Source organism: Salvelinus sp. IW2-2015, linkage group LG14 (assembly GCF_002910315.2).
Source record: "Salvelinus sp. IW2-2015 linkage group LG14, ASM291031v2, whole genome shotgun sequence".
In the NCBI taxonomy this organism is placed as follows: Eukaryota; Metazoa; Chordata; class Actinopteri; order Salmoniformes; family Salmonidae; genus Salvelinus; species Salvelinus sp. IW2-2015.
The window spans coordinates 27,357,601-27,383,199 of NC_036854.1; the positions used below are offsets into that span (position 1 = coordinate 27,357,601).

A 25,599-nucleotide genomic window follows, 5' to 3' on the forward strand; every position below is an offset into this window, starting at 1 on the left:
GCTCGGTGTTATTGTAACGTAGTAACATGGCACACGTTAAAGCAACATCCCCATATCTTCTCCATTCTCCCTGTAAACACATGGTACAGCAGCGTCTGGGCTGATACGGGCAGATGAACTGTCTCTGTGTCCTCTCCGCTTAGCGACTTCCTGTTCTCGTGGTGAGATCATCAGCCTTGGCCAGGAAACTGCCCTGGCAGGCAGACACACTCTGCTTTGCATGTGGAGAGAGAGATCCTGACTCGGTGCATCAAAATGTCACCTGTAACTAATGGGAGCAAAGAGGAAGTCCGAGAGGTGTGGTTGTGCTCATATACACAGCTGGCTTTCAGTGTGTGAAGGGAGACATTCACTGTAAACCTGTTAAGTGAAGCTAATTAAGATGTAGATTTGAGGTGTAGTTCTCATGGTAATAACCTATCTTGCATATTTTGCACATTACAGTGTGTGGAGGAATTGTTTTTCCTATGGTAGTATTGAGGTGTGAAAGTAAAAAAAAGTTAACTGTCAAAATGAGTAAATGGCCTCCTACTGTGTTTTGTTTCTAGAAAATGGTTGACACATTTTTGACAATAGATACACGGTCGATACTGCACAATAGTTCAGCTCAGACTGTTTAGCTGAATCGTGAACAATCTGCCATTTACAGGCTTGTTCAAACTTCACGCAAGGCCTTGTTGCATCGGCGTTAGCGACTTTAGCATCTGAGTTTGTTTTGCATCTCTGTTGCCATTTGTTTGCCTGTATTGTGGTTATTATGCGATGACCCCACCGGGGGACTAATTATTGTAAACCCAGCTCTCGGCTCTCTCTAAGGAACAAGCGGGTGGGAAAACAAGTCTTCTCTTTCTCAGAACCTCCCTCCCTCTCTCCTCTCTTCGCCTTCCTGCCTCCACTCGTCCCTCCCTCCCGCTCTCTTTCCCATTGGTATACTTCTGAGGCAGAAGATGGCAAACAGTATGTTTGTGTTGCATCAAAAAAAGCATTTTGGATTTTAGTGCTGGTTGGTCCCWAAACGTTCAGCTTTATATTGTCGTGTCTTTCTCATTTTGGATTTTTAAAGTTAATCTTTATATTGGCGTGTCTGTGGCTGTCTAGAAGGCACCAGTGCCATGTTAGATTAACCCGGTCCTCATATGAAACAAGTTCCCACCCTCCTCCACTACACACCTTCTGTCCATTTGCAAGTGAGTGGAAGAGCAGTCTATCATTGAATAGGTATTTATGGGGATGTTCTTTCTCAGGGAAGGGTATAATTTCCCTCCTCCTTATTCTTGTTTTTTGTGTTTGACGTTGTGAATGGATCAGACGTTTTCCGCCGTAGTTGTATTTCTCATCCTATAGGACCAGTCAGTTCACCCGCTGCAACACCTGAGTAATGTACAATGATTATCTAACATGCTGCTACAGAGGACAATCACATCAAATGTACTTTCATCTATCATGCAAATGTACAGCAAAGCCAACGTGATGACAAGTTGTCTCTCTTGTCTGAAACCAAAGCTCCTGTTCAAGACGCCATGCTCCCTGAGCTGTCACGTGTCTCTCCTCCTAACCCCGTCTCTCTCTTTTATTCTCTTTCATGAACAACAGGAGTTCTTCGAGCATGCCAAGCAGCTGTGGGACGATGAAGGCGTGAAGGCTTGCTTTGAGCGCTCCAATGAGTACCAGCTCATCGACTGTGCACAGTAGTGAGTACCCCCTGGGCCCCAACCCTCGTACCCTCCCTTCCTCCCCATCTCTCTCTTCCACTCTCACCATTCTTTTCCCATTCCCCTTTCTCCTCTCTTCCCTTCTCTCTTTCTCCCTGTCCATTTTCTCCCTCTATCCTATCCCTTTATCTCTATCTCCCTCCCCATCCCCCTTTCTCTTTCCATTCCTATCTCTCCATCCCATCCCTCTTTCTCTTTCCATTCCTCTCTCTCCCTCCCCATCCCCCTTTCTCTTTCCATTCCTATCTCTCCTTCCCCATCCCTCTTTCTCTTTCCATTCCTCTCTCAACTCCTTCCTCCTTCCATTCTTCTCCATCCCTCCTTCCCTCTCCTCCTATATCCCACTCTCCCATCCCTGTGGACTCTCCATCTCTCCACTGACGTTGCGTGTCCCACAGTCTGCTAACCCGAACCCCCAGAAGCCCACATGTGCCAGGTGCCCTGTTGTGACGACAAAAAGACACGCACAGTTGTGTTCACCCTTAAGACCGTATGTTGAGACGCACGCTCCTGGTGAAGAGAAGAGGGGGCTTTTAGCGTTGTTCACAACACGTGTCTTTTACCTTGCACTGAGGTAACCGTGCTTTCAGGCCATTTCACCCAGTCACATTGATGTCCCCAGTAAGGTAGCGCTACCTGGGGTTTACCATGTGGATCTCTTGGAGGCTTGGTCCATATAACAATGTTTGTGTTCCATCTCAGGTTGCTGGCAATTACCGACTGAAATTCATACCACCCCAATATAATTTTTCTGGTTAGCGGTGCGTGAAGAAAACACACGCAGGCACACATGTATTGTTATGCATAACTACTCATCCCCAAGTAACAGGTGACAACCCCTGTTGGAAGAATCCAGTGGAGAGGTTGTTGAAAGTACCTTAATTAAGCCAGTCCGGTTATTTTACGTGTAAGGATATTCATTGTGTGTTACTCAAGCTTCCTCGTTAATGAAAGGTAGATCCCTTTGAGAGGCAATTTCCATCCCATCACAGCCCTGGTTGCTCTCTCAGCCAATGGTGTGTCTCCGTTGATTCTCCTCATGTGTCCTGGGCATTCTGATTGGCCTTTTAGACCTCATATAATCACCCATGGAGCTCTGACAAAGTCTTCCAAGTCCTCAGAGGTGCTCTTCAGGGAGTTTAATGGCACATCATGTTTTGACTGTTTGTGTTTGTGTGTGTGTGTGTGTGTGTGTGTGAATGTACACAGTAGCAGTCAAAAGTTTTGACACACCTACTCATTTAAGGGTTTTAATTTATTTTTACGATTTTCTATGTTGTAGAATAATAGTGAAGACATCAAAACTATGAAATAACACATACAGTTGAAGTCGGAAGTTTACATACACCTTAGCCAAATACATTTAAACTCAGTTTTTCCCAATTCCTGACATTTAATCCAAGTTAACATTCCCTGTCTTAGGATCACCACTTTATTTTAAGAATGTGAAATGTCAGAATAATAATAAAGAGAATGATTTATTTAAGCTTTAATTTTTTCAACACATTCCCAGTGGGTCAGAAGTTTACATACACTCAATTAGTATTTGGTAGCATTGCCTTTAAATTGTTAACTTGGGTCAAATGTTTCGGGTAGCCTTCCACAAGCTTCCCACAATACGTTGGGTGAATTTTGGCCCATTCCTCCTGACAGAGCTGGTGTAACTGAGTCAAGTTTGTAGTCCTCCTTGCTCGCACACACTTTTTCAGTTCTGCACTCAAATGTTCTATAGGGTTGAGGTCAGGGCTTTGTGATGGCCACTCCAATACCTTGACTTTGTTGTCCTTATGCCATTTTGACACAACTCTGCAAGTATGCTTGGAGTCATTGTCATTTTGGAAGACCCATTTGCGACCAAGCTTTAACTTCCTGACTGATGTCTTGAGATGTTGCTTCAATATATCCACAGAATTTTCCTACCTCATGATGCCATCTATTTTGTGAAGTGCACCAGTCCTTCCTGCAGCAAAGCACCCCACAACATGATGCTGCCACCCCCGTGCTTCACGGTTGGGATGGTGTTCTTCGGCTTGCAAGCCTCCCCCCTTTTCCTCCAAACATAACGATGGTCATTATGGCCAAACAGTTAAATTTTTGTTTCATAAGACCAGAGGACATTTCTCCAAAAAGTACGATCTTTGTCCCAATGTGCAGTTGCAAACCGTAGTCTGGCTTTTTTTATGGCGGTTTTGGAGCAGTGGCTTCTTCCTTGCCGAGCGGCCTTTCAAGTTATGTCTATAGGATTCGTTTTACTGTGGATATAGATCATTTTGTACCTGTATACTGTAGTATTTACTGTAGTTTCTTTGTGGACTGTAGTATACTGTAGAGGTCGACCGATTATGATTTTTCAACGCCAATACCGATTTATTGGAGGACCAAAAAAAGCCGACTCTGCGTGCAATGAACGCAAGAGAAGTGACACAATTTCACCTGGTTAATATTGCCTGCTAACCTGGATTTCTTTTAGCTAAAAATATAAAAATTTTAAAAATAAAAAAAGATATACTTCTGTGTATTGATTTTAAGAAAGGCATTGATGTTTATGGTTAGGTGTAAAGGTGTAAAAAAATAAAAAATAAATAATAATAATAATACAGATTTCCGATTGTTATGAAAACTTGAAATCGGCCCTAATTAATCGGCCATTCCTCTTGTATACTGTAGTATTTACTGTAGTGTCTGCAGAATGTAGTATATTGTAGTGTTTCTGTGGACTGTAGTATTTACTGTAGTGTCTTTGCGGAATGTAGTATACTGTAGGATTTACTCTAGTATACTGTAGTGTTTCTAATGGACTGTAGTATACTGTAGTATTTACTCTAGTGTTGTTGTGGACTATAGTATACAATATATGGTCTATACTTGGCATGTAGGTTTCTATGTGTGGAACATATTGGGATATGGGGAGGGGAATGGGCCGTGCTTCTACACCTGCATTGCTTGCTGTTTGGGGTTTTAGGCTGGGTTTCTGTACAGCACTTCGAGATATTAGCTGATGTACGAAGGGCTATATAAAATAAACTTGATTTGATTTGTATATGCAAATGAAATACTACAGAATTCTATAGTAAGTACTGTAGTATTCTATATTGTAAGTAATGTAGTATTCTATAGTAAGTACTGTAGTATTTCTTTATTTTTATGGTGGTCTGCAGAACCCAACCCCTTATTAGATCATTATTTGACCCTCATTAATAACCATGCCATTTCCATAGGCGACGGTAACGCGTATTATGTAACATACAGTGCAACATGTTGTTGTTGTCGATGATGTGCTTGAATGAGAGTAGACAATATGTGACTCAAGGTTATGATTTCCATAGCTTTTGTTTAAGAGGAGCACTCCAGACACCACTTGGCTTGCTGGCCGAGTTCTAGTCTCTGATTGTGCTCCCCTCTTCGGTGTGAAGCAGTGTTTTATACCACCGGCAAGTTCTGTGACCATGAAATACACACAAGTTGTCCCTTTTCTAATCTCCAGTCAGTCAGAACGTGGCTGTGAGGTGTTTGGATTGGAGTGGCATGAAATATGTGACGTCAGACCCCCTTGTTGTTCCTCTCCCAGGAAGACACACGTTATGCTGAGGCTTACAGAAGGCAGACACACACCCGTCTAGTGCTTGTTCTGGCTAACTGTGTGTGTGTGTGTGTGTGTGTGTGTGCGCGCATGCACATATCGCTCAATGCCATGACGCACAGTAGCTCCACTGTATCCATGTTTAACAGCTCTATCTCGTTTCCATTGACAATATCTCTGCCTTCTGTATACTGAAACAAAGTGACACCCGTTGGGGCTAGGAGGAGGAAACTGTTATCTGTCAGGGTCCATAACTGACGCTTAGCTCTAAGTTAGCATGACAGCGCATTTCAACCTCTGTTCCTGTTCATTTAGCCGTAGCTAGCATGATAACGTGTTGTTTCTAGTCTGCTCACTTTGTTTCGCCTTAAAGGTAGATTCAGCGATATGATGTCATTGTACACAGCTGGTAGACAAATGTCAACTCTGCCAAGGCTGCCACTATTGGCTGTTTATAATCTGTTGTTGATGTCGGTAAGCAGGAAGTCGCCTCTCTGTTTTGATGATGTCATATTGCTGTGTCTTCCTTTTAAGTCGTGATTTTCCATTGGTGGCTGGTTCAGAGCCACCATCAGAACCAGCATAGTCTACGTGGTGCTATTCTTAGGTCCTCCAATGAACGTGTAAAGCAATGGAAACTGCTGAGCAATCAGTGCTCACTAGCACCCCCTTGTTCAGCTAGCTGCTGCCATCTCTCCAGCCCCAATTGAAACGCAAAATGATTATGGGCCGATCCAAGTGCTTGTGTCAAAGAGGAGGCCCATATTGACGTTCCACAATCCTATAAGCCAGTCAATACCGACTGTATATTGTACATGTAGGCCTGTTTTGGGAGGAGGGGTAGATCAATTTTCAGCATTTGAATTGATTTCAATGTTCTGTTCCATTGCCCAGTCCGTTGGAGCCTTTGGGCCATGCAATGAAGCATCGTTGTTTGGAAAAGCCCATAAATGTCATGGAATGGCTCGTTTGTTTCATTCCACTTTGTTTTACTCATTAGTGTTTTGTCCAGAGTTGTGACTCAACTTGTTCTAAAGTAAAGTGTCTTGACGTTTTTAACTTTACTTTGTACTTGTAGCACCCTGTATCAATACAAAACACTTGTCAGTTGTGGGTATATTACACTGTATTAAAACAGCAGTGAACAAATTGCTATTTACAAAACAACTTATATATATATATATATACATATAGGGATAACAACCTGATATAGGGATGCAGTCCGACATTTTAACTTGCCAACGACAACCATACCATCTAGTTTTCTATACAATACTGTGCCGTAGCTTGAGAGCTAGCATCTAGAGGCTCTTCCCTTTGTGTACCATGGAGTTTACCCTCTAGCTTGCTGTACGTTTCAGTAACTGATATCCTACCAGTACTCAAGAATTCCTCCCTCGACAGGTAATCTCGGCTTCAGGCTACTTCATTCATCCTGATATACAAAACTCCAAAGATTTAAGCCCGTCAAAATGGATGCCTTCTAACTATGACTTAACGTTTGAATTTTGCTTAAAAACAACATCGCACGCATGGTCATGCAAACATATACACACAGGGGTGCAACTTTCACAGGGGATGGGGGGGCATGTCCCCCCACATTCTGAAATTGCATTTTTGTCCCCCCAGTTTTATCATTGGAATGTGATTTTAAAAAACAAGGCAACGATGTGCTTTAGGAACTTGCTGACACCTCTGAGCAGTCGGGTAGGCTGTTTGGGTGTTTTTTTTTAACACCAATATAATTGCCCCGACCCCCCCCCCCCCCCCCCCCCCCCCCCCCCCCACTTCTAAAACCAAAGTTGCGCCCCTTTATACACATAACAACGCTATGTTGTACTCTCAAAGCTACACGGTAACTCCTGTCGGCTGTGTCACTGATACTGGTAGCTTAGTGGTTAAGCTTCGGCAGTAACCGAAAGGTGCTGGATCCAATCCCCGAACTGACAAGGTAAAAATCTGTCTTTCGTCTCCTGAGCAAGGCAGTTAACCCACTGTTCCCCGTGCCACGAAGACTGTGATGTCGATTAAGGCAGCCCCCGACCTCTGATTCAGAGGGGTTGGGTTAAATTGAATCCAAGATGGCGTAGCAGTCGGATGTGTTCTGTTCTGTCTGTCCCGTGTAAATAGTATTCGTATTTTTCGTATACATTTCGTATATATTTTAATTTCACTTTCCATCTAGGAACTGAATATACATTCCTACATTCCGCCTCACCCAATTGTTACGGACCTGCTATTTTTTTTTTATACTTTAGAACCGTAACCCCAATCAGAAGCTAGCCAGATAACAGCTAGTAGTCAGTTAGCCACTGCTCGGGCTTCGCCCTTAACTCGGACACAGCCAGCTTCAATACCGGGCCAATACCTGCCAGTCTGCAAGCGCGATATCAACCCAGAGCATATAGGACTGCTTTTCTCTACCACATCACCGGTTCCTGACGCAAGCTCGTGACAATTACACCTGTTATCACAGCTAGCTAGCTGCAAACGAGTGGCTACTACTGGCTAACACCTCTGTCCCGAAGCAAGCACCAGTTAGCCTTGAGCTAGCCTCGAGCTAGGCCCATCTGCCGCTAGCCGAAGAGGTCTACCAGCGAATTCTTGGGCTACAATACCTCTTTTGCCAATTGGACTGGACCTTTTTTTTGCCCACCAGAGCCCTGCCAATCCATCAACTGGTCTAAATCAGCTACAAGCTAATTTAGCCATTTTTTTGCCGCTGCTAGTAGCTTTTACCTTCTGCACAGACACCAGCCCTGTTATTAGCCTGGATATTACTCACCAATTTACCAGCATCGGACTGTCTCTCGACAACAACGCCGGATTCCTGCCGTAATCCCTGAGCCACTACTTCTGATCCTCACAGCTAGCTTGCAGCTAGCGCAGTAGCGCCACTGCCACGAAGCTAGCACCAGTTAGCAAACACAATTCTACAATTCACAACCTCTCTTTCGCCATTCGGCTTGGATTCTCTGGATTCTCTGTCGACACGACACGTCTGAGCACACCCCCGGGCTACTAACTTTAAACGCCGCGTGCTAGCTTAGTGGAGCCTCCCTGCTCCATCTACGGCTGCCCCCTGGACACTATTATCACTTGGCTACATAGCTGATGCAGCTTGACTGTCCATTAATTCACGGTACTTCATTCTGTTTATTTGTGTTTTATCTGTCGCTCTGTGCTTTAACTCAGGATCTGTGTGTAGTTAATCCGACCCTCTCTGCCTAGTCGTCGCCATTTACCTGTTGTTGCGTGTTAGACTAGCACCCTGTTATTGCTGTGTGTTATCTTACCTGTTGTTTTAGCTAGCTCTCCCAATCAAGACCTGCAATCACTTTATGCCTTATGTGATGTCTCTCTCAAATATCAATATGCCTTGCATACTGTTGTTCAGGCTAGTTTTCATTATCATTGTTTGGTTGCAATGGACCTGTAGTTCCACTCTCCGTACCTCTGATACCCCCTTTGTCCCACCCCCCACACATGCGGTGACCTCACCCATTGGAACCAGCATGTCCAGAGATACAACCTCTCTTATATCACCCAGTGCCTGGGCTTGCCTCCGCTGTACCCGCGCCCCTCCATACCCCTGTCTGCACATTATGCCCAATCTATTCTACCACGCCCATAAATCTGCTCCTTTTATTCTTTGTCCCCAACGCTCTAGGCGACCAGTTTTGATAGCCTTTAGCCGCACCCTCATCCTACTACTCCTCTGTTCCTCGGGTGATGTGGAGGTAAACCCAGGCCCTGCATGTCCCCAGTCACCCTCATTTGTTGACTCTGTATCGAAAAAGCCTTGGCCTCATGCATGTCAACATCAGAAGCCTCCTCCCTAAGTTTGCCTTACTCACCGCTTTAGCACACTCTGCCAATCCTATGTCCTTGCCGTGTTCCGAATCCTGGCTTAGGAAGGCCACCAAAAATTCTTAGATTTCCATACCCAACATATAACACTTCCGTCAAGAATAAACTGCCAAAGGGGAGAGTTGCAATCTACTGCAGAGATAGCCTGCAAAGTGTCTGTTCATACTTTCCAGGTCCATGCCCAAACAGTTCGAACTTCTAATTTTAAAATTAATCTCTCCAGAAATAAGTCTCTCACTGTTGCCGCCTGCTACCGACCCCCCTCAGCTCCAGCTGTGCCCTGGACACCATCTGTGAATTGATCGCTCCCCATCTAGCTTCAGAGTTTGTTCTGTTAGGTACCTAAACTGGGATATGCTAACACCCCGGCAGTCCTACAATCCAAGCTTGATGCCCTCAATCTCACACAAATCATAAGGAACCCCACAGGTACAACCCTAAATCCGTAAACATGGCACCTAATTAAACCTATTCCTGACCAACCTGCCCTCCAAATACACCTCTCGCTTCAATCAAGATCTCAGCGATCACCTGCCTCATTGCCTGTATCCGCCACGGGTCCGCGGTCAAACGACCACCCCTCACACTGTCAAACGCTCCCTAAAACACTTCTGCGAGCAGGCCTTTCTAATCGACCTGGCCGGTACCCTGGAAGGATATTGACCTCATCCCGTCAGTTGAGGATGCCTTGTCATTCTTAAATGTTACTTCCTCACCATATTAGACAAGCATGCTCCGTTCAAAAAATGCAGAACCAAGAACAAATATAGCCCTTGGTTCACTCCAGACCTGACTGCCCTCGACCAGCACAAAAAACATCCTGTGGCGAACTGCAATAGCATCGAAGAGCCCCCGCGATATGCAACTGTTCAGGGAAGTCAGGAACCAATACACGCAGTCAGTCAGAAAGCAAAGGCCAGCTTTTTCAAGCAGAAATTCGCATCCTGTAGCTCTAACTCCAAAAAGTTCTTGGGATACTGTAAAGTCCATGAGAAACAAGAGCACCTCCCAGCTGCCCACTGCACTGGACTAGGTAACACGGTCACCACCGATAAATCCGTGATAATCGAAGACTTCAACAAGCATTTCTCAATGGCTCGCATGCCTTCCTCCTGGCGACTCCAACCTTGGCCAACAGCCCGCCCCCCCCACTGCTACTCGCCAAGCCTCCCAGCTTCTCCTTTACCCAAATCCAGATAGCAGATGTTCTGAAAGAGCTGGAAACCTGGACCCATACAAATCAGCTGGGCTTGACAATCTGGACCCCCTATTCTCGAAACTGTCCGCCGCCATTGTCGCACCCCCTATTACCAGCCTGTTCAACCTCTCCTTCGTATCATCTGAGATCCCCAAGATTGGAAAGCTGCCGCGTCATCCCCCTCTTCAAAGGGGAGACACCCTGGACCCACTGTTACAGACCTATATCCATCCTGCCCTGCCTATCTAAGGTCTTCGAAAGCCAAGTCAACAAACAGATCACTGACCATCTCGAATCCCACCGTACCTTCTCCGCTGTCAATCCGGTTTCCGAGCCGGTCACGGGTGCACCTCAGCCACGCTCAAGGTACTAAACGATATCATAACCGCCATCGATAAAAGACTACTGTGCAGCCGTCTTCATCGACCTGGCCAAGGCTTTCGACTCTGTCAATCACCATATTCTTATCGGCAGACTCAGTAGCCTCTTTTTTCTAATGACTGCCTTGCCTGGTTCACCAACTACTTTGCAGACAGAGTTCAGTGTGTCAAATCGGAGGGCATGTTGTCCGGTCCTCTGGCAGTCTCTATGGGTACCACAGGGTTCAATTCTCGGGCCGGCGCTTTTCTCTGTATACATCAATGATGTTGCTCTTGTCGGGCGATTCCTCGATCACACCTCTACGCAGACGACACCATTCTATATACTTCCGGCCCTTCCTTGGACACTGTGCTATCTAACTCCAAACGAGCTTCAAGCCATACAACACTCCTTCCGTGGCCTCCAACTGCTCTTAAACGCTAGTAAAACCAAATGCATGCTTTTCAACCGTTCGCTGCCTGCACCCGCACGCCGACTAGCATCACCACCCTGGACGGTTCCGACCTAGAATATGTGGACATCTATAAGTACCTAGGTGTCTGGCTAGACTGCAAACTCTCCTTCCAGACTCATATCAAACATCTCCAATCCAAAATCAAATCAAGAATCGGCTTTCTATTCCGCAACAAAGCCTCCTTCACTCACGCCGCAAACTTACCCTAGTAAAACTGACTATCCTACCGATCCTCGACTTCGGCGATGTCATCTACAAAATAGCTTCCACACTCTACTCAGCAACTGGATGCAGTTTCACAAGTGCCATTCGTTTTGTTACTAAAGCACCTTATACGACGCACCACTGGACCTGTATGCCCTAGTCGGCTGGCCCTCGCTACATGTTCGTCTCAGACCCACTGGCTCCAGGTCATCTACAAGGCTATGCTAGGTAAAGTGCCCCCTTATCTCAGTTCACTGGTCACGATGGCTACACCCACCCGCAGCACGCGCCTCCAGCAGGTGTATCTCACTGATCATCCCTAAAGCTAAACCTCAGTGACGCCTCTCCTTCCAGTTCTCTGCTGCCTGCGACTGGAACGAATTGCAAAAATCTCTGAAGTTGGAGACCTTTATCTCCCTCAACAACTTTAAAAATCTGCTATCCGAGCAGCTAACCGATCGCTGCAGCTGTACATAGTCCATCTGTAAACTACCCCCAATTTACCTACCTCACCCCCCATACTGCTTTTATTTATTTACTTTTCTGCTCTTTTGCACACCAGTATCTCTTCTTGCACATGATCATCTGATGATTTATCTCATTCCATGTTAATCTGCTAAATTGTAATTATTCGATTTATTGCCTACCTCATGCCTTTTGCACACATTGTATATAGATTCTCTTTTTTTCTACCATGTTATTGACTTGTTTATTGTTTACTCCATGTGTAACTCTGTGTTGTCTGTTCACACTGCTATGCTTTATCTTGGCCAGGTCGCAGTTGCAAATGAGAACTTGTTCTCAACTAGCCTACCTGGTTAAATAAAGGTGAAATAAAAAATAAAAAAATAAAAAAAATGCGGAAGACACATTTCAGTTGAAGGCATTCAGTTGTACAACTGACTAGGTGTCCCCCTTTCCCTACTCATGTGGTCATGTATTTGATAGCTACCACCTCCAAAACATTAGCGCTAGCATGGTAAGTGTTAGCACGTTAGATGTCATCCTTAGCTTAGCACAGTGGTGTGTGTGCTCATTAGCATTAGCATGCTAAAGCTATAGATCCTGGTGTTTGTGCTCATTAGCATGCTAAAGCTGTGTGCGCTAGCTGCAGACCCTGGTTTGTGTGCTCAGTAGGAAGCAGAGGACACTGTTGATGTTGCAGGCTGATAAGGCCTTAATATAGTCCTGTGGGAGCACAATAGGTGCCCTGTTCTGACTGGCCTGTTCTGTTTCTAGCTCGGCGAGAGCATTGTGCGTACACAAACCCTGCACTCCCTCTCCAGGCCAGCCCTAGTTAATCTAGATGGTCCTATGTGGAGACTCCCAAGTGCACAGTTTTTTTTCCCCCTGCCCAAACCAGATTGTAAGCAGCCTTTAGTTGAGTTTGTTCCTGTCTCAGCCGTATTTCAAACTGTCCGCCCAATGAACGTTATTGTTTTTGTTTTACATATTCTGTTGTTCTATCAGTGATGTCATGGCGGAAAAACACTGTTGTTTGCAGTAACTTCTTTGTTGTAATATTGCAAACGGACGTGGCAGTTTGACCATTACGGGTTCCAGCTTTAAAGATATTCTCCGGTACTTTTGTATACCTTTTAGCCAGTAGTTCTGAAAGTAGTGCCCACGAGCCAAAAGTGGTCCCCGAAAATTGTGTACTACATTACATATGTGCACCACGTCATTGCTCTGCTGTGTGGGTCTTGCTAGCTGTGACTCAAATGGCGAGGGACTGAAGCCCATTGGCTGAAACTCGAATTGCTAGAGGGCTGGTCAACATGGGGGAAATGTAAGGGAAAATGGCACCGCACACCTTCCAGAAAACAGATGCTTTCAAACTAGGAATTTCTTGGTTAATTGAGGCACAGATGTAGGATCTTAATTTGATCACCCTGTTGCAGGAGAACTTTATCATTTCCACTTTGGCATTTCAGACTTGAAAAATGTATCAACCCTACAAAAATGTCCATTATTATAATACACATAATAATTCCTGTTGCTGCAGGAATATTTTCCTGATGTATTAAACAGGCTTAAATGAAGATCTTAGATCTGTAAAAACGTTATTCTGCTTATAGATTATGCCTGTATGAACTACACATTTAGACATCCAGCCCAAAACGGGAGGTTTAAATAACTTACTAGTCGCCAAAGTACCGGAGCATGTCGCCAACTCTGGTGATCTCGTGCTTTTGGAATTGGCTTTGGCTGAACACGTATACCCTAAAAAACTAGTATTGAGATTACAATTTGAGATCAATTATTGTTCTAATTGAGGTGTGGTGTTTACCAATTATGTCAATGAATGCAGGAATATCAGACTTCCTATTTGCCATACAAGGGCTTCCTAGAAGATTGTGCAATGCAGCCAAATTACTCAGTACAGTTGAATTCAACCACACACTGTGTCATTGTTCTATGATACAGATGCCTTATCTTAATTTGATCATCCTGTTGTTGCAGAAAGCTCGCTCAAATGAAGATCTTACATATGGTTCTGCCGTTGTGCTGGATTTCTTCCAGATTATACAACGAGGAGCACCCAGGGTCAAGTGTGTAGCCTGGCCACCGGAGGTCCTCTGTAGATCAGTTTGTAGAGCGTGACGCTTCCAATGCCAGGATAGTTGGGTCGTTTCCCAGGACCACCCATACATAGAAACTGTGTGCACGCGTGACTGTAAATAGCTTTGGATAAAAGCATCTTGCTAAACGGCATATACTGCATAATGTCTTATTGCCCTTATACAGCCTGTTTTGATGACACTTGCAGTTGTTCTATTTAATTATGTGGTTGGACCCTGGTGCTTGCAACATTAGGGTGCTTCTGACTCCTGCACGAGCCACATATACTGGACGTACAGTTAAATATGTAAAAATGACAATATCATGATAATGAAGTTTTCTATGACCCAGTAATAAATGGTACAATCAAAACACATATTTTGACTAATGGGTAAAATTCTGTTAATTATGTAGATGCTCCTCTATGAAAAATGAATGTTCTAAACCTCATATCTCTTTCATAATCCGTTCAAAAGTTATTGGAGTTTTTCCCTTGTAGGATGGCTAGAATTAGGGTGACTAAATCAATGGAGGCCAGAGAAAAAAAGTGGTAAAAAATCTGGAAAATAGATGATATGTCAGCTAGACTGGATGCTATGCGAGAGTTGATGCTAACTGACAGGCTCACCTTTGAACTCATCTTTCTTCTCGAATCCAGAGGACATAAAACAATATAGAGGTAAGATACATATACAGTAGATTTTAGATTTAGTGAATGATTTATTACTGAATGATATGTTAGCTTAGGATAAACCCAACCCCGGGCCTTATTACAGAATGATATGTTAGCTTAGTATAAACCCAACCCCGGGCCTTATTACTGAATGATATGTTAGCTTAGTATAAACCCAACCCCGGGCCTTATTACTGAATGATATGTTAGCTTAGTATAAACCCAACCCTGGGCTTTATTACTGAATGATATGTTAGCTTAGTATAAACCCAACCCCGGGCCTTATTAATGAATGATGTGTTAGCTTAGTATAAACCCAACCTTATTACTGAATTATATATTAGCTTAGGATAAACCCAACCTCTGGCCTTATTACTGAATGATATGTTAGGTTAGGGTAAACCCAACCCCGGGCCTTATTAACGAATTATATAAATTAGCTTAGTATAAACCCAACCCTGGGCTTTATTGCTGAATGATATGTTAGCTTAGGATAAACCCAACCTCTGGCCTTATTGCTAAATTATATGTTAGGGTAAACCCAACCCCGGACCTTATTGCTAAATGATATGTTAGCTTAGGGTAAACCCAACCCCGGGCCTTATTACTGAATGATATGTTAGAGAAAGACCCCACTGAACTGTTCAGAACATGAAGAATCATATTTGTCTTGGTGACATTTATTTTCTAACATTTTTATTTTTTATTTTATCCTTATTTTACCAGGTAAGTTGACTGAACGCATTCTCATTTACAGCAACGACCTGGGAATAGTTACAGGGGAGAGGAGGGGGGATGAACGAGCCAATGGTGAAATGTATTTTATAACATAAGGAAGGGAAATGTCATCACCAAAGTGCATTTTCACCCACTCTGGAAGGGGAATTGCCAGGGACCACATGATACAATATCATTACAATACTTTCGTGCCGATACAATATGTATTGAGATTCGATGTTCCAAACATATTGCTCACCATATGTCTGCAAGAGACAGCCATGAGAAAACACGTTTTGTTTTTATCAGTCATGGAAATAAAAGTTAAATAAATAAAATAATTGTCTCGCTTTAAAAAGAAGATGGAGAACAGACTATGAAGGTAAAATACTGGAGTTTTTGTGCAGTTACAGCCAACTAGTGCAAAAATAACGATACGATATGCTATATTATCCAAAATAATATCCCGATTTGTAACTTTATCGTTTTTTTTTTAATTCCACTTCTTTGGGCAGAGTGAGGTGCACACCCTACAATATGGCCTGGAATCAACAAGTACATTTACACATACTGTACTCAGAATTTTACTTGGTGACATGGTGCTGCTGGTGATAGACAACATTTAGAGACAGAATATTCACACAGAGAAGTTTACATACATTATATACAAAATTATCTGAACAAAAATATAAACGCAACATGGAACAATTTCAATGATTTTACTGAGTTACAGTTCATATAAGGAAATCAGTCAATTGAAATAAATGTGTTGTACCCTATGGATATCACGACTGGGAAGGGGCGCAGCCATGGGTGGGCCCGGGAGGTCATAGGCCCACCCACTGGGGAGCCAGGCCCAGCCAATCAGAATATGTTTTTCCCCACAAAAGGGCTTTAATACAGACAGAAATGCTCCTCTATTTCATCAGCTGTCCAGGTGGTTGGTCACAGACGATCTCACAGGTGAATAAGCCGGAAGTGGATGTCCTGGGCTGGTGTGGTTACACGTGGTCTGCGGTTGTGTGGCGGGTTGGACTTACTGCCAAATTCTCCAAAATGACGTTGGAGGTGGCTTATGGTAGAGAAATTAACATTCAATTCTCTGGCAACCGCTCTGGTGGACATTCCTGCAGTCGGCATGCCAATTGCACGCTCCCTAAAAACTTGAGACATCTGTGGCGTTGTGTTGTGACAAACTGCACATTTTAGAGTGGCCTTTTACTGTCCCCAGCACAAGGTGCACCTGTGTAATGATCATGGTGTTTAATCAGCTTCTTGATATGCCACACCTGTCATGTGGATGGATTATCTTGACAAAGGAGAAATGCTCACTTTCAAAGATGTAAACTAATTTGTGCACAAAATTTGAGAGGAAAAAAAGAAGAGATTAGAACCATAGCATAGAACCAAATCATTTCACCATTGGGTTAAAAAAAAAAGACTAAAATCACAAGAAATTCAGCTAAAAGTGTGTATAATTTAGAAAATCTGTTCACAAGTATTCCCACGAATAAAACAAGAGACACGATCGTGTCTCAATATAGTCAAGATATGAAATTATTGTTATTTTGAAATACAATCTATTTTGGGGTTTAGTTGTGGTCAATTTGCAGTGTACAAATTATAACAAAAAAGATTTGTCCCGCGGCTGAGTCTAGTTTCTACCCCTGCTATACAGGTATACACAAATTATCCTCTGTTTAAATGATATACATGATATGGCCCTCTCTACTTCATACACTATGTTACCACTAATTTGACACACTAATTCTCATTCATGTAAAGTTAGTCAACAACCGTGTCTCTGGTAGCAGTCTCTGGTAAAGTCAATGCTATCTCTAAGGGGTGATTCAATGACTAGTCTAGCTAATCACAGTTTAACACTTCGGCCAACCACACAACAATGCTTACTGTGTCAGTTTCTGACCGTTTTGTACAGTGTATGACAACATACTTTACTCCGGGCACGATACAAGCTAGTTGGTTGATTGGTAGTGACTGACAGTTTTGGTACATTAGTGGTGTGTTGTTTGGAGGCAGAGGACCATAGCATATCACCATAAAGACAGATTAGAACCATAAAGACAGATTAGGAGCATAGCACCATAAAGACAGATTAGGAGCATAGCACCATAAAGACAGATTAGGAGACCATGATATGACCATAAAGACAGATTAGGAGCATAGCATAGCACCATAAAGACAGATTAGGAGCATAGCATATGACCAAAAGACAGATTAGGAGCATAGCATATGACCATAAAGACAGATTAGGAGCATAGATAGAACCATAAGACAGATTAGGAGCATAGCACCATAAAGACAGATTAGGAGCATAGCACCATAAAGACAGATTAGGAGCATAGCATAAGACCATAAAGACAGATTAGGAGCATAGCATATGACCATAAAGACAGATTAGGAGCATAGCATATGACCAAAAGACAGATTAGGAGCATAGCATATGACCATAAAGACAGATTAGGAGCATAGCACCATAAAGACAGATTAGGAGCATAGCATATGACCGTAAAAACAGATTAGGAGCATAGCACCATAAAGACAGATTAGGAGCATAGCATATGACCGTAAAAACAGATTAGGAGAGCATAGCACCATAAAGACAATTAGGAGCATAGCACCATAAAGACAAATTAGGACCATAGCATATGACCATAAAGACAGATTAGGAGCATAGCATAGCACCATAAAGACAGATTAGGAGCATAGCATAGCACTATAAAGACACATTAGGACCATATCATAGGACAGATTAGGACCGTAGCATAGGACAGATTAGGACCATAACATAACACCATAAAGACAGACTTGGAGATGACTACTCTGTGACTCATTCAGTATGAGGGCTGTTTCAAAGTAGCTATGTGTGTACATGCGTATCTGTGCCTGTCTGCTTCTCTGAGTGTGTTTGTGTACGTGTTTCTGTGTCCGTCTGTGCGCATGCGTGCATCAGGCACCAGCGTGAGAGTGAGAGAGAGGGAGAGAGTGAGAGAGAGAGAGAGAGAGAGGACATGCAGGAACAGCTGGAGAACAGAACAGCTGCCCACAGCGCTGTATTTTAGGCCCCAGCCAGCGCCTGTGGACTTCAGTCCACTACTCCTCCTCTTTCTCATCCCCCCTCCTCTCCTCGGGGTCTCTCCCCCCCCCCAGCTCCTCAGAGCTTATGTAAACGAGCTGGGGCGAGCTGGAGCTATTTTTAGCAGTGCCGAGTTGCAGAGCACAGGCTGGCTGCAGGGTCACGTGGCTGTGTGGCCAAATCAAAGGGAGGAACCCACCAATAGGCTGTAGACAAAGGAAGGTCAGGCACACACACACAGAGAGAGGTGGTCTGCACACACACACACATTTAGCACACACACACACAGAACACACATACTAGGTACTGTAGTAGTACATGGGTCTTTGAGCATACACACACACATATATATATATATATATACATACGTACATGTGCACATACATGCATACTGTCACACACACTCATAGACTGTACTACTTACATACACATATAAAATATTCTCTGGTCTTCAATGCACACGCTAGCATAAACACACACACACACACACACACCCTTACTCAGAAGGTGAGACAGTGCACATATAGATTGCTTTGCTTGTGCACTCACACAGTCCTGCCAAACATTCAACTCAACCAAGCCACACGGGCTGAAGGCCTTAGGAGAGGATATCATTGTGACACCAGCTCTGATTATAGCAAAACACACACACACACACCACACACACACACACACACGTTTGTGGTGCTACTGGATAGGGATAGGTGGCCCCTAGAGGAATGTGTGTGTGCGTGTGTGCTTGCAGACAGCTCATCCTTGTGTGAAGCCCCCAGTGCCTTCCACCCCCTCCTCTATCACTCAGGAGTGTGTGTGGTGTGTGTGTGTTGTGTGTGTGATGTTGGGTGTGTGTGTGTGTGTGTGTGTGTGTGTTGTAGCCGTCTTAGGAAAGTGGAGGGGACGGCACCACACAGACTAGACACACAGAACAGAGCATTTGTCATATGCATGTAACTCACGCACTAATACACAGTCCCACACCAATGCTCTGAAGATATTCTTCTTCTTAGAATTATATAGTCGTGGCAAAAAATATTGGCACCCATGCACTTTTTTCAAATAATGCACCATTTCTTCCAGAAAACAGTTGAAATTAAAACGTATTTTGATATCCACGTATGTATGTCTTTGGTTTGCAGTTCAACAAAACCAAAATATCTGAATAATTTACTAAATGTTAGCTTATTCCACAAAGAAATCCTAAAATGGCCCGGACAATATTATTTGCCCCTTCTAGAAGTGGTTAGAAATAATTTGATTTCAAGCAGATGATTGTCCTTTTACTTTGGAATTGAACTCACCTGTGGTAAGTTGCAGGTGCCTGCAATATAGAAATCGCTAATTCAACCAGTTTGAATAGAGAAATGGACTCATTCTGTTTTGTGTCACTGTGTGTACCGCAATGAGCACGATGGAGAAAACAAACACAACCAGAGAATTATCTGAGGAGGTCAGACACAAGATGGTAGCCAAGCATGGACAATCTCAAGGCTACAAGTCCATCTCCAGAGACCTTGATGTTCCTGTTTACACCGTACGTAATGTTATCAAGAAGTTTTAAGGCCCATGCCACTGTAGCCAACCTCCCTGGACGTGGCCGCAAGAGAGAACTTGATGGAAAATTGCAGCGGAGGATTGTTTGAATGTTGGAGAAAGCACCTCGGTCAACAGCCACACAGATTCAAGCTGAACTTTAGACACAAAGTACGACAGTTTCAACTCGCACCATCCGTCGCCAACTCAATGAAAGGGGGTTATATGGTAGGAGACCCAGGAGGACCCCACTGCTGAGAGAGGGACATAAAAAACCTGACTGCAATTGGCAAAACACATTGGAACATGCCAAAGTCCTTCTGGGAGATGTCCTGTGGACAGATTGTCCTGTGGACCAAATTAGAGCTTTTGGGTAAAGCACACCATCTCGATGGTTACAGAAAGCAAAATAAAGCTTTCAAATAAAAGAACACCTTCCCTACAGTCAAACATGGAGGAGGTTCAGTGATATTTTGGGGTTGCGTTCTGACTCTGGCACTGGGTGCCTTGAACGTGTGTATGGCATCATGAAATCAGGAGAATACCAAAGCATTTTGGAGCGCAATGTCAGACCCAGTGTCAGAAAGCTGGGTCTCCGACAAAGGTCATGGGTCTTCCAGCAGGACAATGACTCCAAACACACTTTAAAAAGTACCCAGGAATGATTCAAGACAAAACGCTGGACTTGATTGCAGTTATTTTGACCAAAGTTTGTGCTACCAGATATTAAGTCTAGGATGTCAATTTAAATGGATATATTAAGTTCTGAATCAAAAACAAAGGTTCTGTTTTATTAACAGTGAAATAATGAACTGTGCAGACCAAATACTTTGGTCAATTTCAACTTATTTTTAGGGAAAACTGTGTGTTACTTGAAAGAAGTGCAAGGGTACCAATATTTTTTGCCACGACTGTATACATGATATACCATGTCTGATCCACCTCTACGCAGACGACACCATTCTGTATACTTCTGGCCCTTCTTTGGATACTGTGTTATCTAACCTCCAGACGAGCTTCAATGCCATACAACTCTCCTTCCGTCGCCTAGTAAAACTAAATGCATGCTCTTCAACCGATCGCTGCCCACACCTGCCCGCCCGTCCAGCATCACTACTCTGGACGGTTCTGACTTAGAATATGTGGACAACTACAAATACCTAGGTGTCTGGTTAGACTGTAAACTCCTCTTCCAGACTCACGTTAAGCATCTCCAATCCAAAAGTAAATCTAGAATCAGCTTCCTATTTCGCAACAAAGCATCCTTCACTCATGCTGCCAAACATACCCTCGTAAAACTGGCTATCCTACCGATCCTTGACTTCGGCGATGTCATTTACAAAATAGCCTCCAACACTCTACTCAGCAAATTGGATGCAGTCTATCACAGTGCCATCCGTTTTGTCACCAAAGCCCCATATACTACCCACCACTGCAACCTGAATGCTCTCGTTGGCTGGCCCTCGCTTCATATTCGTCGCCAAACCCACTGGCTCCAGGTCATCTATAAGTCTTTGCTAGGTAAAGCCCCGCCTTATCTCAGCTCACTGGTCACCATAGCAGCACCCACCCGTAGCACGCACTCCAGCAGGTATATTTCACTGGTCATCCCCAAAGCCAATTCCTCCTTTGGCCGCCTTTCCTACGCGTGCTCTGCTGCCAATGACTGGAACAAACTGCAAAAATCACTGGAGCTGGAGACCCATATCTCTCTCACTAACTTTAAGCATCTGCTGTCAGAGCAGCTCACAGATCACTGCACTTGTACGTAGCCCATCTGTAAATAGCCCATCCAACTCCCTCATTCCCATACTGTTATTTATTTTGCTCCTTTGCACCCCAGTATCTCTACTTGCGCGCTCATCTTCTGCACATCTACCATTCCAGTGTTTAATTGCTATATTGTAATTACTTTGCCACCATGGCCTATTTATTACCTTACCTCCCTTTTCCTACCTCATTTGCACACACTGTATATAGACTTTTTCTATTGTATTATTCACTGTATGTTTGTTTATGTGTAACGTTGTATTGTTGTTTGTTGCACTGCTTTGCTTTATCTTGGCCAGGTCGCAGTTGTAAATGAGAACTTGTTCTCAACTAGCCTCCATGGTTAAATAAAGGTGAAATAAATAAATAAGAAATGTATACGGCAACTTCTGTATGTATGGCAACTATACTAAATAGCTCCAATCCTGGTGGCAATGCATCTAAAATGGAGGAGAGTTGAAGGCCCATCCTTCTCCTCTGACTGCCTTCACCACTTGGTCCTCGTCAGACATTTTGATTCCTTCTCTAGTTTGTCACCTTCATTACTCACCGCACAGCCTTTGGTCATTGTTTGTCCATGTGCAGAGGTTTCTAGACAGATAAAATTTGATGTGTGTGATGTACTCTGATTCTTTAGGTAGTTTATGATTTCTCTCGTCAGTCAGTTAGATCCAGCTGTAGTGACTTCTCTCGTCAGTCAGTTAGGTCCAGCTGTTATGGAAAGAGGCCTAGGCGCATACACACATCTCTGTAAATTGTGTGTGTGCGAGTGATCGAGCATAAGCCAGCTAAGGAAGAGGAGGAGCGCTCTCTATCGACCCCGCTGACAGGGGTTGCCGTGGCAACCCAGCTGCAGCCCAATGCAGGCACAGTCGGTCACCAAAGGAGGTGTTCTCGCTTTGCCCATCTGAGGGGGCGCCACCCAGAGGCCACTAGAGGAATAACACAAATGGAGTCTCACCCCGTCTGCTCGGTTCAGTCAGTATAGAGTCAAGAAGCTGCATGGGCTTTTTCCTCATGAAAAATGTGTAGTAGTGGGGGGGGGGGTTGTTCTGGGAGTCTGGGCCCCCCCCCCTGGATTCTTTTTAATGTTGAAGTACTGAGAAGCTCAGTTCTGGTGACTTTTTAAAAGGACATTCTACTCCAAAATAAATGAAAAGAAAATTATCATATAAAATATAATTTCCACCTTCAGAAATGAGCTCAATAACATATTGGTAAATGTAAACTCAGCAAGAAAAGAAACGTCCCTTTTTCAGGACCCTGTCTTTCAAAGATAATTCGTAAAAATCCAAATAACTTCACAGATCTTCATTGTAAAGGGTTTAAACACTGTTTCCCATGCTTGTTCAATGAACCTTAAACAATTAATGAACATGCACCTGTGGAACGGTCGTTAAGACACTAACAGCTTACAGAGGTAGGCAATTAAGGTCACAGTTATGAAAACTTAGGACACTAAAGAGGCCTTTCTACTGACTCTGAGAAACACCAAAAGAAAGATGCCCAGGGTCCCTGCTCATCTGCGTGAACGTGCCTTAGGCATGCTGCAGGCATGAGGACTGCAGATGTGGCCAGGGCAATAAATTGCAATGTTCGTACTGTGAGACAAATAAGACAGCGCTACAGGGAGACAGGACGGACAGCTGATCGTCCTCGCAGTGGCAGACCACGTGTAACGACAACTGCACAGGATCGGTACAACCAAACATCACACCTGCGGGACAGATACAGGATGGCAACAACAACTGCCCAAGTTACATCAGGAACGCACAATCCCTCCATCAGTGCTCAGACTGTCCGCAATAGGCTGAGAGGCTGGACTGAGAGCTTGTAGGCCTGTTGTAAGGCAGGTCCTCACCAGACATCACCGGCAACAACGTCGCCTATGGGCACAAACACACCGTCGCTGGACCATACAGGACTGGCAAAAAGTGCTCTTCACTGACGAGTTGCGGTTTTGTCTCACCAGGGGTGATGGTCAGATTCGCGTTTATTGTTGAAGGAATGAGCGTTACACAGAGGCCTGTGCTCTGAGCAGGATTGATTTGGAGGTGGAGGGTCCATCATGGTCTGGGGCGGTGTGTCACAGCATCATCTGACTGAGCTTGTTGTCATTGCAGGCATTATCAACGCTGTGCGTTACAGGGAAGACATCCTCCTCCCTCATGTGGTACCCTTCCTGCAGGCTCATCCTGACATGACCCTCCAGCATGACAATGCCATCAGCCATACTGCTCGTTCTGTGCATGATTTCCTGCAAGACAGGAATGTCAGTGTTCTGCCATGGCCAGCGACGAGGCCAAATCTCAATCCCATTGAGCAGGTCTGGGATCTGTTGGATCGGCAAAATAAGTGCAGCAGAAACACTGGTGCAAGTCTTCATCTGTTTAATGTATCTGTCAGGATGCAAAATGGCCCCGTCTTTCCTCATATAAACTGTCCATTGTCAGGCAGAAGAAGAGCTCCTATCATAGGCTCTAGTAGTATTTACAACACTCCTAACATCAATGTAGTAGTACTAAGAACACTCCTAACATCAATGTAGTAGTAGTAGTACTGAGAACACTCCTAACATCAATGTAGTAGTAGTACTGAGAACACTTCCTAAATCAATGTGAGTAGTAGTACTGAGAACACTCCTAACATCAATGTATGTAGTATTTACAACACTCCTAACATCAAATGTAGTAGTAGTAACTGAGAACACTCCTAACATCAATGTAGTAGTAGTACTGAGAACCTCCTAACATCAATGTAGTAGTACTAAGAACACTCCGACATCAATGTAGTAGTATTTACAACACTCCTAACATCAATGTAGTAGCTGAGAACACTCTAACATCAATGTAGTAGTAGTACTGAGACACTCCTAACATCAATGTAGTAGTACTGAGAACACTCCTAACATCAATGTAGTAGTACTGAGAACACTCCTAACATCAATGTAGTAGTAGTACTGAGAACACTCCTAACATCAATGTAGTTGTACTGAGAACACTCCTAACATCAATGTAGTAGTACTAAAAACACTCCTAACATCAATGTAGTAGTATTAAACACTCCTAACATCAATGTGTAGTAGTACTGAGAACACTCCTAACATCAATGTAGTAGTAGTACTAAGAACACTCCTAAACTCAATGTAGTAGTAAGAACACTCCTAACGTCAATGTAGTAGTAAGAACACTCCTAACATCAATGTAGTAGTAGTACTGAGAACTCCTAACGTCAATGTAGTAGATAAGAACACTCCTAACATCAATGTAGTAGTAGTACTGAGAACACTCCTAACATCAATGTAGTAGTACTAAGAACACTCCTAACATCAATGTAGTAGTATAGAACACTCCTAACATCAATGTAGTAGTACTTAGAACACTCCTAACATCAATGTAGTACTGAGAACACTCCTAACATCAATGTAGTAGTAGTACTGAGAACACTCCTAACATCAATGTAGTAGTAGTACTGAGAACACTCCTAACATCAATGTAGTAGTGTACTGAGAACACTCCTAACATCAATGAGTAGTAGTACTAGAGAACACTCCTAACATCAATGTAGTAGTAGTACTAGAACACTCCTAACATCAATGTAGTAGTGTATGAGAACACTCCTAACATCAATGTAGTAGTAGTACTGAGAACACTCCTAACATCAATGTAGTAGTAGACTGAGAACACTCCTAACATCAATGTAGTATAGAACACTCCTAACATCAATGTAGTAGTAGTACTGAGAAACTCCTAACATCAATGTAGTAGTACTAAGAACACTCCACATCAATGTAGTAGTAGTTAACAACACTCCTAACATCAATGTAGTAGCTGAGAACAGTCCTAACATCA

General features: G+C 43.6%; 1 protein-coding gene across 2 annotated transcripts in view; it reads left to right on the top strand.

Moving 5' to 3' along the window:
* LOC111972774 (guanine nucleotide-binding protein G(olf) subunit alpha) overlaps window positions 1–25,599 on the top strand; it is a 72,374-nt gene that overhangs the window by 22,337 nt on the left and 24,438 nt on the right. For both annotated transcript variants that reach the window (XM_023999847.2, XM_023999846.2), the window contains exon 5: window positions 1,594–1,691. In XM_023999847.2, coding sequence (XP_023855615.1) covers window positions 1,594–1,691 — 98 coding nt within the window. The remainder of the gene's footprint in view (window positions 1–1,593; window positions 1,692–25,599) is intronic.